General features: G+C 42.5%; 1 protein-coding gene and 1 non-coding gene across 2 annotated transcripts in view; both read right to left on the minus strand.

Annotated features, from left to right (window-relative positions):
• Positions 1–17,287, minus strand: part of LOC132385356 (heat shock 70 kDa protein) — a 152,327-nt gene extending 135,040 nt beyond the window's left edge. Inside the window, exons 1-4 of the mRNA XM_059957396.1 lie at positions 17,278–17,287; positions 13,817–13,984; positions 13,530–13,732; positions 13,175–13,373 (exon numbers count right to left, since the gene is read on the minus strand). Coding sequence (XP_059813379.1) covers positions 13,175–13,373; positions 13,530–13,732; positions 13,817–13,984; positions 17,278–17,287 — 580 coding nt within the window. The remainder of the gene's footprint in view (positions 1–13,174; positions 13,374–13,529; positions 13,733–13,816; positions 13,985–17,277) is intronic.
• On the minus strand, positions 13,053–13,140 carry LOC132385367 (small nucleolar RNA SNORD14). The gene has a single exon (XR_009509166.1). It is a non-coding gene; the product is annotated as a small nucleolar RNA SNORD14 (small nucleolar RNA).
• Positions 17,288–17,733: the final 446 nt, after the last annotated feature.

The raw sequence follows: 17,733 nt of genomic DNA on the forward strand, positions 1-17,733 counted from the left end.
TTCCCAATGATGGGTGGAACTAGGACTAGGGGGCATAATCTTAAAATAAGGGGATGCCGTTCCAGGACTGAGATGAGGAGAAATTTCTTCACTCAGAGGGTAGTGGGGCTGTGGAATTTACTGCCCCAGAGAGCTGTGGAAGCTACTACACTCAATAAATTCAAAACGGAGATAGACATTTTCCTGGATAAAAATGGCATTAGGGGATACGATGAGCGAGCAGGTAAGTGGACATGAGGCTAGGTTTAGATCAGCCATGTGATCTCCTGGGTCAGTTTTCGATAGCCTGGATGGGTCGGAGAGGAATTTTCCAGATTTTTTCTCCTCAATTGGCAAATTGTTTTTTGTTCCCCGGGTGATCTCATGGGTTTGGGCGGGATGAATAATAAAATAAAATGGGCGGCATGGTGCCCTGTTGGTTGGCACTGTTGCCTTGTGGGATTCGGTGATAACTAGAGTTAAGATTGGATCAGTCATGATCTTGTTGAATGGCGGAGCAGGCTTGAGGGGCCGATTGGCCTACTCCTGCTCCTATCTCTTATGTTCTTATTCCCCCTAGTCGGCCTGTCCACATACTGTGACAGGAATCCATCCTGGACACACTTAACAAATTCTGCCCCATCTGAACCCTTGGAACTAATCAAGTGCCAATCAATACTAGGGAAGTTAAAGTCACCCATGATAGCAACCCTGTTATTTTTGCACCTTTCCAAATTCTGCCTCCCAATCTGCTCCTCGGTATCTCTGCTGCCACCAGGGGGCCTACAGAGTACCCCCAGTAGAGTAACTGCTCCCGTCCAGTTCCTGACTCCACCCATACTGACTCAAAAGAGGATCCTGCTACATTACCCACCCTTTCTGCAGCTGTAATAGTATCCCTGACCAGTAATGTCACCCCTTCTCCTCTTTTACCCCCCTCTCTGTCCCTTTTAAAGCACTGAAATCCAGGAATATTCAGAATCCATTCCTGCCCTGGTGCCAGCCGAGTCTCCGTAATGGCCACTACATCATAATTCCATGTACGTATCCAAGCTCTCAGTTCATCACCTTTGTTCCTGATGCTTCTTGCATTGAAGTACACACACTTTAGCCCTTCTACCTTACCACCTTTACACCCTTTATTCTGCTTCTCTTTCCTCAAAGAAGTGGCAGAGAGAATACAATCTTGGGAAGCGTATGGACATGCACTTTGGTAGAAGGAACAAAGGTACGGACTGTTTTCTAAATGGGGAAAGAGGTGCAAAGGGACTTGGGAGTCCTTGTGTAGGATTCTCAAAAGCAGGGGATCCCCACCGCTACGATTAACCGAGGTGTCTGCGGACCCCAGGTTGGGACATTCTGCCCTAAAGGAATTTGAGTCAGTGGTAAGGAAGGCAAATATAATGTTAGCACTTGTTTTGAAGGGACAAGAACTCAGCAATGGTGAGACTTTAAAAGTGATTGGACAGATTGCACAGAGTATTATGGGCAGTTTTGGGCCTCTTATCTAAGAAAAGTTGTGCTGGCATCTGAGAGGGCCCAGAGGAGGTTCTGTGAATGAAAGGATTAATGTATGAGGAGCAAATGCTCTGGGCCTGTACTCGCTGGAGTTTAGAAGAATGAGGGGAGATCCCAGTGAATCCTATTGAATATTGAATAGCTGCGATAGAGTGGATGTGGAGAGGATGTTACCGATGGTGCGGACGTCTAGGACCAGAAGGCACAACCTCAGAATCATTAGCAAGAAGGTGATGAATTGCTGAGATGGCTGTGGAAGCAAAATCATTGGGTATACTTAAAGGAGTCTGATAGGTTGTTGATTCTCGTTCCTGTACCGAAGACGCCGCACCCCCAGTGGCTCCAATGACTACAGACTGGTGGCATTGACCTCCCACATCATGAAGACCCTGGAGAGACTTGTTCTAGAGCAGCTCCGGCCTATGGTTAGGCCACACTTAGACCCCCTCCAGTTCGCCTATCAGCCCCGACTAGGAGTTGAGGATGCCATCATCTACCTGCTGAACAATGTCTACACCCACCTGGACAAGCCGGCGAGCACTGTGAGGGTCATGTTTTTTGACTTCTCCAGTGCGTTCAACACCATCCGCCCTGCTCTGCTGGGTGAGAAGCTGAGAGTGATGCAGGTGGATGCTTCCCTGGTGTCATGGATTATTGATTACCTGACTGGCAGACCTCAGTACGTGCGCTTGCAACACTGTGTGTCAGACAGAGTGGTCAGCAGCACTGGGGTTCCACAGGGGACTGTCCTGTCTCCCTTTCTCTTCATCATCTATACCTCGGACTTCAACTACTGCACAGAGTCTTGCCATCTTCAGAAGTTTTCTGATGACTCTGCCATAGTTGGATGCATCAGCAAGGGAGATGAGGCTGAGTACAGGGCTACGGTGGGAAACTTTGTCACATGGTGCGAGCAGAATCATCTGCAGCTTAATGTGTAAGGAGCTGGTGGTGGACCTGAGGAGGGTTAAAGCACCGGTGACCTATTTCCATCCGAGAGGTTAGTGTGGACATGGTGGAGGATTACAAATACCTGAGGATATGAATCAACAATAAACTGGACTGGTCAAAGAACACTGAGGCTGTCTACAAGAAGTGTCAGAGCCGTCTCTATTTCCTGAGGAGACTGAGGTCCTTTAACATCCGCCAGATGATGCTGAGGATGTTCTACGAGTCTGTGGTGGCCAGTGCTATCATGTTTGCTGTTGTGTGCTGGGGCAGCAGGCTGAGGGTAGCAGACACCAACAGAATCAACAAACTCATTCGTAAGGCCAGTGATGTTGTGGGGGTGGAACTGGACTCTCTGATGATGGTATCTGAACAGAGGATGCTGTCCAAATTGCAGCCATCTTGGACAATGACTCCCATCCACTCCATAATGTACTGGTTAGGCACAGGAGTACCTTCAGCCAGAGACTCATTCCACTGAGATGCAACACTGAGCGTCATAGGAAGTCATTCCTACATGTGGCCATCAAACTTTACAACTCCTCCCTCGGAGTGTCAGACACCCTGAGCCAATAGGCTGGTCCTGGACTTATTTCCACTTGGCATGATTAACTTATTATAATTTAATTATTTATGGTTTTATATTGCTATATTTCTTCACTATTATTGGTGCGGCTGTAATGAAACACAATTTCCCTCGGGATCAATAAAGTATGTCTGTCTGTCTGTCTGTCAATTAGTATGGGCATCAAAAGTTGTGGGAGAAGGCAGAAGAACGGAGTTGAGAAGGACAGTACATCCGCCTTGATGGAGTGACAGAGTAGACTTGATCGTCCGAATGTCCTAATTCTGCTCCTGTGTCACACCATCTTTGAGGCAACTCTTAACCCCGTACTTACCTTGAACCTATCAGCCTCTGGCTCAAATATACTCAGGGACCTTGTGTTCGGTACACCTGTAAATCTGCTCATATATGCAAATATTTAATCAGCCAATCATGTGGCAGCAACTCAATGCAGCAAAGCATGCGGGCATGGTCAAGAGGTTCAGTTGCTGTTCAGACCAATCATTAGAAAGGGGAGGAAATGTGATCAAAGTGACTTTGACTGTGGAGTGATTGTTGGTGCCAGATGGGGTGGTTTGAGTATCTCAGGATATGTTGATCTCCTGGGATTTTCAAGCACAGCAGTCTCTGATGGAGGATGATGCTGAAAAACTACCAACAAACTGCTTGCAGTGAGCGGCAGTTCTTTGGGTGAAAATGTCTTGTTAATGAGGGAGACCGGAGGAGAATGCCAACTGGTTTACGCCGACAGAAAGGTGACAATAAAGAACATAAACATAATCAACATAAATAGGAGCAGGAGTCTGGCCCATCGAGCCTGCTCCGCCATTCAATCAGATCATGGCTGATCTGTCCCTAAACAGCTCCATCTACCTGCGTTTCCCCCAATAACCTTTCATTCCTTTACTAAGGAAAAACCTATTTAACTGTCGCTTAAATATATATAGTGAAGAAACCTTAACTGCTTCCCTGGGCAGAGAATTCCACAGATTCGCCACTCTCTGAGAAAAACAGTTTCTCCTCATCTCCGTCCTAAATCTTCTCCCCTGAATCTTGAGGCAATGTCCACTGCTTCTAGTCTCACCTATCAATGGAAACAACTTTCCTACTTCTATCTTATCTATCCCTTTCAAAATTTTATATGTTTCTATAAGATCCCCCCCTCATTCTTCTGAACTCCAGAGAGTATAGTCCCAGGTGACTCAATCTCTCCTCATAGGTTAACCCCTTCATCCCCGGAATCAACCTGGTGAACCTCCTCTGCACTGCCACCAAAGCCAGTATATCTTCCCTCAAGTCTGGAGACCAGAACTGCACACAGTACCCCAGGTGTGGTCTCACCAGTACCCTGTATAGTTGCAGCATGACCTCACTGCTCTTGAATTCAATCCCTCTAGCAATAAAGGCCGACATTCCATTTTCCTTCTTAATAACCTGTCGTACCTGCAAGACAACATTTTGCAATTCATGAACAAGCACTCCCAAGTCCATCTGCACAACAGCATACTGAAATCTTTCACCATTTAAGTAATAATCTACTCTTCTATTATTCCTTCCAAAGTGCATCATCTCGCATTTACCAACGTTGTATTCCAGGTGCCAGACCTTGGCCCACTCACATAACCTATCTATGTCCCTCTGTAGACTCTCTACATCCTCTGTACAATTTGCTTTTCCACTCAGTTTAGAGGCATCAGCAAATTTTGCGATGCTACACTCAGTCCCCTCTTCCAAATCATCGACGTAAATGGTAAACAGCACCGACCCCTGCAGCACCCCACTCACCACTGACTGCCAACCGGAGAAACACCCATTTATACCAACTCACTGTTTCCATTGGTTAACCAATCCACTATCTATGCCAATACACTTCCTCTGACTCCATGCATCCGTATCTTATATACAAGTCTCTTGTGTGACAGCTTATTGAACACCTTCTGGAAATTCAAGTATACGACATCCACCTGTTCCCCTCTATCCACTGCACTCATTATGTCCTCAAAGAACTCCAGTAACTTTGTCAAACAGGACCTGCCCTTTCTGAATCCATGCTGCGTCTCTCTAATGCAACCGCTCCTTTCTAAATTTTCCACTATTTCTTTGTTAATGACAGCTTCAAGCATTTTCCTGACTACAGATGTTAAGATAACTGGCCTATAGTTGCCCGTCTTTAGCCTATATCCTTTTTTAATAAGTGGCGTGACATTTGCTGTCTTCCGATCTGCTGGGACCTGCCCGGAGTCTAGAGAATTTTGATAAATGATTACCCACGTGTCTACTGTAACCTCCGCCAATTCCTTCAGCACACTGGGATGCATCCCATCAGGACCAGGGAATTATCAGCCTTCAGGCCCTCTAGCCTGCTCATCACTATCTCTTTAGTGACAGTGATTTTATCAAGGTCCTCACCTCCCATTTCGTCCATACCATCTTTTTTTGGCATATTAGACGTGTCCTCCACCGTGAAGAGCGACAAAAGATAGTCGTTCAATGCCTCAGCCATTTCCTTATCACCCAATATCAATTTCCCCTTCTTGACCTCCAAGGAACTATGTTGACTTTAGCCACCCTCTTCCGCTTTCTATCTTTATAAAAGCTTTTGCTATCTTTTTATATTTTGTGCTAATTTACTTTCATACTCTGTCTTCCCTTTCCTTCTTTCTTGTTCAGTTGTTCTCTGTTTCTTTTTAAGGTTTTCCCAATTCTCCAGTCTCCCACTACGCTTTGTGACTTTGTACACATTAACTTTTAATTGGATACTATCTTTTAGATAAAAACATTGAAAACCTACAACACAATACAGGCACTTCGGCCCACAAAGTTGAGTCGAACATGTCCCTACTTTAGAAATTACTAGGCTTACCCATAGCCCTCTATTTTTCTAAGCTCCGTGTACCTATCTAAAAGACTCTTAAAAGACCCTATCATATCCACCTCCACCCCCGTTACCAGCAGCCCATTCCATGAACTCACCACTCTCTGGTAAAAAAAACTTAACCCAGCCATCTCCTCTGTACCTACTCTGAAACACCTTAAACCTGTGCCTTCATGTGGCAGCTATTTCAGCCTTCAGCAAAAGCCTTTGACTATCCACACGTTCAATGCCTCTCATCATCTCATACTCCTCTGTCAGGTCACCTCTCATCCTCTATCGCTCCAGGGAGAAAAGACCGAGAGTTCATCTCCTCTGCACCCTTTCGATGGTTTCCACATCCTTCCTGTAGTGTGGTGACCAGAACTGAGCACAGTAGTCCTAGTGGGGTCTGAGCAGGGTCCGATATAGTTGCAACATTACCTCTCAGCTCCTAAATTCAATTCCACGGTTGATGAAGGCCAATACACCGTACACCTTCTTAACCACAGAGTCAACCTGCGCAGCTGCTTTGAGTGTCCTATGGACTCGGACCCCAAGACCTCTCTGATCCTCCACACTGGCAAGAGTCTTTCCACTAATACTATATTCTGCCATCTACTAAAATGAACCATTTTACAATTATCTGGGTTGAACTCAATCTGCCACTTCTCAGCCCAGTTTTGCATCCTATCAATGTCATGCTGTAACCTCTGACAGCCCACCACACTATCCACAACACCTCCAACCTTTGTGTCTTCAGCAACCTTACTAACCCATCCCTCCACTTCCTCTTCCAGGTCATTTATAAAAATCACAAAGAGTGAGGGTCCCAGAACAGATCCCTGAGGTTCTCCACTGGTCACCAACCTCCATGCAGAATATGACCCATCTACAACCACTCTGTGGGCAGGCCAGTTCTGAATCCACAAAGCAATGACCCTTTGGATCCTATGTCTCCTTAGTTTCTCAATAAGCCTTGCATGGGGTACCTTATCAAATGCCTTGCTGAAATCCATATATACTACATTTACTACTCTACCTTCATCAATTTGTTTAGTCACATCCTCAAAAAATTCAATCAGGCTCATAAGGCACAACATGCCCTTGAAAAAGCCATGCTGACTATTCCCAATCACATTATACCTCTCCAAATGTTCATAAATCCTGCCTCTGAGGATCTTCTCCATCAACTTACCAACCACTGAGGTAAGACTCACTGGTCTATAATTTCCTGGGCTATCTTTACTCCCTTTCTTGAATAAAGGAACAACATCCGCAACCCTCCAATCCTCCGGAACTCTCCTGTCCCCATTGATGATGCAAAGATCATCGCCAGAGGCTCAGCAATCTCCTCTCTCACCCACACAGTAGCCTGGGGTACATCTCACCTGGTCCCGGTGACTTATCCAACTTGATGCTTTCCAAAAGCTCCAGCACATCCTCTTTCTTAATATCTACATGCTCAAGCTTTTCAGTCTGCTGCATCATCCCTACAATCACCAAGATCCTTTACCATCGTGAATATTGAAGTAAAGTATTCAATAAGTACCTCTGCTATTTCCTCTAATTTTTAATTATGTGCAATCGTGAACAATAGCCAGATCACAAATGCTGATGAAGTTGACTCGTTCCCAAAGAGAACTCTGATAGGCCAGTCAGACGGTTCACGCTGCTCAGCGATAGAACATAAAAAAATCATATGTACAATTAAGAAACAGTAAAAAATAGTAGAAATACTGGAGTCCTGATGAATGTGATGAGGTCTGCTGGAGAGAGACATTTATACACATGCTATCCTCCATAATTCAGAGAGATTGAAGGATAAGGTTACAGGGTGACAAAACGTGACAGGAGCACTTGGAACTAAAAACTACTCCCTACTGGGAGAAAACAGTTCCATACACACTTTCCCACCTGATTGGTCCTATTCTTTCATGTCTTCTCCTCTTGCTGTTCTCATACTTGTAGAATGCCTTGGGGTTTTCCTTAATCCTGTCCGCCAAGGCCTTGTCATGGCCCCTTCTGGCTCTCCTAATTTCCTTCACAAGCTCCTTCCTGTTAGCCTTGTAATCTTCTAGATGGCTAACATTAACCAGCTCTCTGAACCTTTTGTAAGCTTTTCTTCTTGACTAGATTTAATACAGCCTTTGTACACCACGGTTCCTGTACCCAACCAAATCTTCCCTGTTTCATTGAAATGTACCTGTGCAGAACTCCACAAACATATCCCCCCCCCCCCCCACTGAAACTCTAAGGGTTGTTGGCAATCTCTCCCTGGATTTGGTGTGTCTTATTTTTAAATAGACATTCTGTGCTTAATGTTTCCCTATGGACGTTAAACAGTACTTGTGTAATCTATCTTATTCTTGTATAACTTTATCTATAGAGTTCTACAGTTGACTCTAACTTGTTTTGGAGGTTTGAAGTCTTTATTGAAGGTCTCCCTGTTTGCTGGTTCACAGTTTAACTGCTGATTATTTTTTTATTATTCTTTTTTTATTTATTATTTTTTTCCACTATTTCTTAATTTTTGATTTTTTTCCCTCTCTGTAAATGGTTGATAAGTACTCTTCCTGAATCTATAATTTTCCCCTTCCTCCCTCTTCTTTTTTCTTCCCTTTTTTCCCCCTTTTTCTTCCTTTATTCTTCCATAATTTTTCGCGGGTAGGTTAGTTTTGGTTTTCTTCCGATTTTCTCTGTATTAAGTTTTATGTTTCTGCAGAAAATGTTCCAATTTGCAGTTATGTTTTCTAGTGCATAAACTAGTTACTATTTGCTATAATATTTATATGGAACTGCTGTTAATGACACAGATCTGGAAGTTATATTTGGGTTAATTTTTTTGGTAGAGCTAGCTGCTCTTTTTGGTAGCCATCTAGTTTTGGGTTGTGTGGGTGGGGTGCATTTTCCAGTTCCAACATCATTCACTGTATTTATTGTTTTTCTTTATTGCTCAGGACATGTTTATCTTTTGATTTTACAAATCTATGTTTATATTTCTGCTCCCAGACTGCTATTGTATTGCTTGACTTTTTATATGCCTGCTGCCTTTTATGCATTAGTAATTGATAATGGCTAGTGCACTTAAATTTGTGAGCTGGAATGTAAAGGGATTGAATCACTCTGTTAAAAGGAGGAAGGTATTCTCACATATTAAACAACTCAAAGCTGACATTGCTTTCCTTCAAGAAACTCATATTCGTTGTTTTGATAACTCCCGGCTTCTGTCAAAGTGGGCGGGTCAGTACTTTCATTCATCCTTTGCCACTAAAGCTAGGGGTGTCTCCATTCTTATTAACTCAAATATTCCGTTTGAACTCCATAATAAAATATCTGATACAAATGGTCGTTTTATTATTGTTTCTGGCAAACTATATAACACTAAAGTTGCACTAGCAAACCTGTATGCCCCCAACTTTGATGATGTTAACTTTTTTGAACGTTTTTTTTTCCTCACTACCAGACTTAAACTCATACACTCTTATACTGGGTGGCGACTTCAACTGTTGGTTAGATCCTAATTTGGATCGATCATCCTCTGTTACCAGATCACCTACTAAATCTGCCTTAGCTATCCAATCGTTTCTCTCTAATTTTGGTATCTCTGATATATGGCGTTTCCTTCATCCTACGGAGAGAGATTATTCTTTTTTTTCACATGTTCACCATACCTTCACTAGAATTGACTATTTCTTACTCGATAACCAACTTATTCCATTTGCCCACTCTTGTGAATATCAGAGTGTACTGATTTCTGACCATGCCCCAATTACTCTCTCGCTGAACTTTCCTGGTCTCCCTCAGAGGAATAAACACTGGCAGTTTGATTCAACTTTATTATCAGATGATGATTTTCTAAAATTCATTAAGGATCAGATAACCTTTTATTTTAACACTAATACATCACCTGAAGTGTCATCCCAGATTGTCTGGGATGCCATGAAAGCATATCTGAGGGGTCAAATAATCTCTTACACAGCAAATTTCAACAGAAGATCCTGTGCAAACCAATTAGACCTCATTAACCAGACTAAAGAATTGGATCAACTGTATGCTCAAACTAAGAACCCTGAACTATACAAGAAGCGTGTAGAACTCCAAACTAAATTTAATCTTCTGTCTACTCAACCTGTTGAACGCCAACTTCTCGAAAGAAAGAGTCGCTTTTGCATTCATGGGGATAAGTCTGGTAAATTTCTAGCCAATCAGCTGAGGCGTTCCAAAGCCAAACAACATATTACAAAGATCCGGAAGGAGAACGGAGACTTTACATCAGATCATTTGGAAATTAATGATGCACTTAAAAATTTTTATTCTCAGCTTTATTCCTCTGAATCTTTGAATGACAATATCTCTGTTGATCAATTTTTAAATAATCTGAATATTCCTTCACTTTCATCTGATTTTAAAGCCAAACTTAATGCGCCTATATCATCAGAAGAAATATCTTTTGCAATTTCTGCACTGTCCTCAGGGAAATCTCCTGGACCTGATGGGTTCTCTGTAGAACTTTATAAATCATTCTCTTCACTTCTTTCTCCTCAGTTACTTTCAGTATTATCTGACTCATTTAATTACGGCAAACTGCCACCCTCTTTTAATGAGGCATCTATTATTCTCCTATTAAAAAAGAGTAAAGACCAAACAGAGTGTTCCTCGTATAGGCTGATTTCTTTACTCAATGTTGATGTAAAGATCTTAGCTAAAGTTTTGGCTTATAGATTAGAAACCGTTATTCCCTCTATTATCTCTGATGACCAATCAGGTTTCATTAAAAACCGTCTCCCTTTTTTTAACATTCAGCGTTTATTTAATATTTTATATTCACCCCCAACTGGGATCTCTGAATGTGTTATTTCCCTCGATGCGGAGAAAGCATTTGATCGTATAGAGTGGGACTACCTTCTTACAGTCTTAGAAAAATTTGACCTCGGCCAAAGTTTCATCTCTCGGACCAAATTGCTGTACCTGTGTCCTACTGCTTCTGTTTTAACTAATTTTCAGAAATCCCAGGTATTTAATCTCAAACGTGGCACCTGTCCGGGATGCCCCTTAAGTCCCTCCCTTTCTCTTTGATTTGGCTATAGAACCTTTGGCGATAGCATTTCGAAATTGTCCTGAATTGACCGGGATTTGGAGAGGGGGTGTTGAGCATAAAGTTTCTCTTTATGCTGATGACTTACTACTTTTTCTCTCAAATCCGTCTACATCCTTACCTCCAATGTTTTCACTTCTTGACCAGTTTAGCCAGATCTCTGGCTATAAACTTAGTTTACATAAGAGTGAACTTTTCCCAATTAGTAAAGAAGCACAAGAATTAACATTTCATGATCTCCCTTTTAAAGTAGTCCATAATCAATTTACTTATCTTGGAATTACAGTCACAAGGAAGCTTAAAGATCTCTTTCTTGAAAACTTTGCCAATCTTTCATGGTCTATAAAACAGAGTCTGGTACAATGGTCACCTCTATCTATGTCTTTGGTAGGTTGTATTAATGTTGTTAAAATGTATGTTCTCCCCAAATTTTTATACTTATTTCAATCTATCCCAATTTTTATTCCTAAATCTTTTTTTGACTTCTTAGACTCTTATTATTTTGTCATTCTGTGGAAGAATAAGTGCTCTAGAATTAGTAAAATCCATCTCCAAAAACCTAAAAAAGAGGGTGGCATGGCTTTACCTAACTTTTATTTATATTATTGGGCAGCTAATATACGTTGTGCTACCTTTTGGTCTTTTTTCCATGGCCAACCCGAGTGCCCTAAGTGGGTGGCAATGGAGTTGAGCTCCACTAAAGAACTATCTATCTCTGCACTTCTTGGCTCTGCACTCCCTAGTAGTCTGTCCAGATCAATAGCTAATCCTCTTGTTAGACACACTTTGCGTATATGGGCTCAGTTTAGGAAATGCTATGGTTTCCATGGTTTTTCCGTTTCCAGCCCTGTCGTACATAATCACCTTTTTCTACCTACTACATACGATTCAGCATTCCAGGTTTGGTATAGGAAGGGCATTAGACATTTTGAAGATCTTTTCATTGATAATCGCTTCGCTTCTTTTCAGCAGCTCTCTGTTAAGTTCAATCTGCCCAATGCTCATTTTTTCAGATATCTCCAAATCCGACACTTTATTGCTCCTTTAATTCCTAACTTCCCTGAAATGCCTGCGAAAAATGCTATGGACTTATTTCTTTTCATTAATCCACTAGGTAAAGGTTTAATATCAATTATTCAAGATAAGTTAGCAACCTTACGACGGGCCCCTGTGGGTAAAATTAAAATGGCATGGGAGCAGGATTTAAATATCTCCTTATCTGATGAGAGTTGGGACTCGATTCTCAAATCGGTTAACTCAACCTCTCTTTGTGCTCGCCATTGCCTTTTACAGTTTAAGATGGTTCATAGAGCACATATGTCTAAATCTAAACAATCTCGATTCTACCCTGACATTAGTCCGCTCTGTGATAAATGCAAGAGGGGTGAGGCCTCTCTTATTCATATGTACTGGTTCTGTCCTAGCTTGGAGAAATTTTGGAAAGATGTCTTCACTATGTTATCATATATTCTGAATCAACACCTAGAACCAAACCCCTTAATTGCTTTGTTCGGTTTCTGGGGCAAGACAGATTTATGTCTGGGTCCGACCAAATGCCGAATATTATCCTTTGCCTCTCTCCTGGCTAGACGCTTGATCCTCCTCAGATGGAGAGATGCTGCCCTGCCCACTCATGCTCAATGGCTTAACGACATTATGGCCTGCTTGGACCTCGAAAAAATCCATTATTCAGTTCTTAATTCGGGTTTAAAGTTCCATAAGGTCTGGGGACCTTTAATCGAGTACTTTCATAACCTTCCTCTTGACTAGGGTTCTTTTTTCTTTTTTTCAGTCCCTTACTTTCAGCTCCCTTTTTTTTTCTGGTAGAAGGCATTATTATCCTCTGTTACTGAGTGTATTCACAGTCTGGGAGTTTGATTGTCCTGATTTATATTCTCTATATTGTGTTGTGGTTGGTCTGGAGTTTTTTTTATTGTGTTTTGGGGTTGGGGGAGGATACTGAGTTTACGTCTTCAATTTAGGTGCTTTTTTTAAAATTCTCTTTCTTTGTATCATATTGTCACTGTACGCTTAATTTTAAAAAACTGTAGTATTGCTCCCTGGTTAACCAACTAACAACTTGTTTATGTCAACCGCTCAGACATCCAAGGAAGGTTCTTTGCCAACATCTCTATTTCTGGTGGAAACTACGAATGACTTTGGAATTCTTCATCATAGCAGAAACCATATTCATCTGATTTCTAAAGCTTCTTACCTTTGTCATTTGTGATGGTGATCTTGTTTTCTTTTCCGGTGCTCTTGTCCACTGCAGACACATTCAAGATACCCTTGGCATCAATATCAAAAGTCACCTCAATTTGAGGCACACCCCTGGGAGCAGGTGGAATTCTAGTCAGCTCAAACTTGCCCAGCAAGTTGTTATCTTTCGTCATTGCTCTCTCACCCTCAAACACCTAAATTCGAAACAATATTTGGCATTGTCAGGAAAACAAACTAATTAGGTAAGACACCGAGTCAAGAGATTCAGGAAATGCTAGACAGTAAATTTAACACAAATGGCATCAGAGAATCAAGCAGCTAATTTAGATATATGTAACATTGGCATTTACCTGGATCAGCACACCAGGCTGGTTATCAGAATAGGTAGTAAAGGTTTGTGTTTGTTTTGTTGGAATGGTGGTGTTACGCTTAATTAATGTTGTCATGACACCGCCAGCTGTCTCGATGCCCAGGGACAGAGGAGTAACATCCAACAGCAGCAGATCTTGCACAGCCTCAGACTTGTCACCAGCCAAGATAGCCGCCTGGACAGCTAAGAGAACATTAAAAGAGTTTACTTACAAGTTAAACAAGTTATTAAGATTGTACTACAAAACAATGTCAATTTGGTGATTACCTGCACCATATGCAACAGCCTCGTCAGGATTGATGCTCTTGTTCAATTCCTTGCCATTGAAGAAATCTTGCAACAACTTCTGGATTTTGGGAATGCGGGTGGATCCACCAACCAGCACAATATCATGGATTTGAGCCTTGTCAAGCTTGGCATCTCGCAAGGATTTCTCTACAGGGTCAAGAGTGCCACGGAAGAGGTCAGCAAATCGCGCTCTAGTGATTGAGGTATAAAAATTTGCAGTCTTCCGTTCTGCTGGGACCTGCCCAGAGTCCAGAGAATTTTGATAAATGATTACCAATGTGTCTACTATAACCTCTGCCAATTCCTTCGGCACCCTAGGATACATCCCATCAGGACCAGGGGACTTATCTACCTTCAAACCCTCTAGTTTGCTCATCACTATCTCTGTAGTGACAGTGATTTTATCGAGGTCCTCACCTCCCATTTCGTCCATAACATCTTTCTTTGGCATATTAGACGTGTCCTCCACCGTGAAGACCAACACAAAATAGTCGTTCAATGCCTCAGCCATTTCCTTATCACCCAATATCAATTTCCCCTTCTTGACTTCCAAGGGACCTACGTTGACTTTAGCCACTCTCTTCAGCTTTATAATTTATAAAAAACTTGTGCTATCTGTTTTTATATTTTGTGCTAATTTACTTTCATACTCTTTCTTCCCTTTCCTTATTTCTTGTTTTGTTGTTTCTGTTGCTTTTTAAAGTTTTCCCAATTCTCCAGTCTCCCACTACTGTATGTGAGTTTGTACAAATTAGCTTTTAATTTGATACTATGTTTTAGATAGAAAAATAGAAAACCTACAACACAATACAGGCACTTTGGCCCACAAAGTTGTGTCGAACATGTCCCTACCTTAGTAATTACTAAGGTTACCCATAGCCCTCTATTTTTCTAAGCTCTATGTACCTATCCAAAAGTCTCTTAAAAGACTATCGTATCCGCCTCCACCACCGTTGCCAGCAGCCCATTCCACGAACTCACCACTCTCTGGTCAAAAACTTACCCTGACATCTCCTCTGTACCTACTCTGAACCACCTTAAACCTGGGCCCTCATGTGGCAGCCATTTCAGCCCTGGGAAAAAGCCTTTTGACTATCCTCACGATCAATGCCTCTCATCATCTCATAGACCTCTATCAGGTCACCTCTCATCCTCCATCGCTCCAAGGAGAAAAGACTGAGTTCACTCAACCTATTCTCATAAGGCATGCACCCTGATCCAGGCAACATCCTTGTAAATCTCCTCTGCACCCTTTCTGTGGTTTCCACATCCTTCCTGTAGTGAGACGACCAGAACTGAGCACAGTCCTCCAAGTGGGGTCTGACCAGGGTCCTGACCAGCTGCAACATTACCTCACACCTCCTGAATTCAATTACACCTTCTTAACCACAGCATCAACCTGAGCAGCTGCTTTATGTGTCCAATGGACTCGGACCCCAAGATCCTCCACACTACCAAGAGTCTTACCGTTAATACTATATTCTGCCATCTACTAAAATGAACCACTTCACAATTATCTGGGTCGAACTCCACCTGCCACTTCTCAGCCCAGTTTTGCATCCTATCAATGTCCCGTTGTAACCTCTGACATCCCTCCACACTATCCACAACACCTCCATCAGCAAACTTTCTAACTCATCCCTCCACTTCCTCTTCCAGGTCATTTATAAAAATCATGAAGATTAAGGGTCCCAGAACAGATCCCTGAGGCACACCACTGGTCACTGACCTGCATGCAGAATATATAATGCATGCAGAATACAACCACTCTTTGCCTTCTGTGGATAAGCCAGTTCTGGATCCACAAAGCAATGTCCCCTTGGATCCCATGCCTCCTTACTTTCTCAACAAGCCTTGCACGGGGTACCTTATCAAATGTCTTGCTGAAATCCATACACACTACATCTACTGCTCTACCTTACTCAATGTGTTCAGTCACATCCTCAAAAAATTCAATCAGGCCTGCTGAAAAAGCCATGCTGACTATTCCCAATCATAATATACCTCTCCAAATGTTCATTAATCCTGCCTCTCAGGATCTTCTCCATTGACTTACCAACCACTGAGATAAGACTCACTGGTCTATAATTTCCTGGGCTATCTCTACTCTCTTTCTTGAATAAAGGAGCAACATCCACAACCCTCCAATCCTCCGGAACTCTCCTATCATTGATGATGCAAAGATTATCGCCAGAGGCTCAGCAATCTCCTCTCTCGCCTCCCACAGTAGCCTGGGGTACATCTCACCTGGTCCCGGTGACTTATCCAACTTGATGCTTTCCAAAAGCTCCAGCACATCCTCTTTCTTAATATCTACATGCTCAAGCTTTTCAGTCTGCTGCAAGTCATCACTACAATCACCAAGATCCTTTTCCATAGTGAATACTGAAGTAAAGTATTCATTAAGTACCTCTGCTATTTCCTCCAATTTTTAATTATGTGCAATCGTGAACAATAGCCAGATCACAAATGCTGATGAAGTCGACTCGTTCCCAAAGAGAACTCTGATAGGCTAGTCAGACGGTTCACGCTGCTCAGCGATAGAACATAAAAACATCATATGTACAATTAAGAAACAGTAAAAAATAGTAGAAATACTGGAGTCCTGATGAATGTGATGAGGTCTGCTGGAGAGAGACATTTATACACATGCTATCCTCCATAATTCAGAGAGATTGAAGGATAAGGTTACAGGGTGACAAAACGTGACAGGAGCACTTGGAACTAAAAACTACTCCCTACTGGGAGAAAACAGTTCCTTGTCTCACTGGAACGTAGCTACGCAGAACTCCACACAAATATCCCCTGAACATTTATCACATTTCTTCTGTGCTTTTCCCTGAGAACATCTGTTCCTAATTGAAGCTTCCAATTTCCTGCCTGGTAGCCTCATAATTCCCCTTACTCCAATGAAACACTTTTCTAACCCGTCTGTTCCTATCCCTCTCCTGTGCTGTTGTAAAGGGGATAGAATTATGATCACTATCTCCAAAATGCCCTCTCACTGAGAGATCTGACACCTGACCAGGTTCATTTCCCAATATCGAATCAAGTCCTCTTGTAGGCTTATCTACATATTCTGTCAAGAAACCTTCCTGAACACACCTAACAAACTCTACCCCATCTAAACCCCTCACTCTAGGGAGATGCCAATTGATATTTGGGAAATCAAAATCTCCCATCATGACATCAACTGGAGACATCCAGTATCATATTCCAGCAGACAGATATCCACTTTTTCTTCTCGAGGAGGAGCTGGGAGGATGGGATTGAGAAATATAACTCCTGACTGATTGGAGCAGTAGAGTCAATGGGCCAAATGGCCTCCTTCTGCTCCTACATCCTCCAGAAGCTCTCTTCAGCCTCCAGGTAGGGAATGGGAAGCCTCACCTGGAATTACCATCTGTAGATTGCACTCGTAGTGGTGTCCAGCACCTTACCTCCGTCCATCCCCGCAGACATCTCATCCCAGTGATGAGATGATGAGGCAGAGAGAGCAGACAGCCAGTGTCCTTCCCCCAGTCTAACACTAGAGGGCACACGTTCCACATAAATTGGTATATTGAGGGGTAACTATATTGGAAATTGTAGAGAGCAGTGGCTGCCTAGAGTGTGCTGCCAAGGGAGTTGGTGGAGGCAGATACAATACAGGCCGTTCAGATGCTCTTAGGCAGACACACTTCAATTTGTAGAGAATACATGGAACATAGAAAAAACTAGAGCACAATACAGGCTTTTGGCCCACAATGTTGTGCCAAACATGCACTTTCTTTAGAAATTAACTAAAGTTACCATAGCTCTCTATTTTTCTAAGCTCCATTTACCTGTACAAGAGTCTCTTAAAAGACCCTATCGTATCCACCTCCACCACCATTGCCAGCAGCCCATTCCACGCA

Source organism: Hypanus sabinus, assembly GCF_030144855.1.
Source record: "Hypanus sabinus isolate sHypSab1 chromosome 1 unlocalized genomic scaffold, sHypSab1.hap1 SUPER_1_unloc_1, whole genome shotgun sequence".
In the NCBI taxonomy this organism is placed as follows: Eukaryota; Metazoa; Chordata; class Chondrichthyes; order Myliobatiformes; family Dasyatidae; genus Hypanus; species Hypanus sabinus.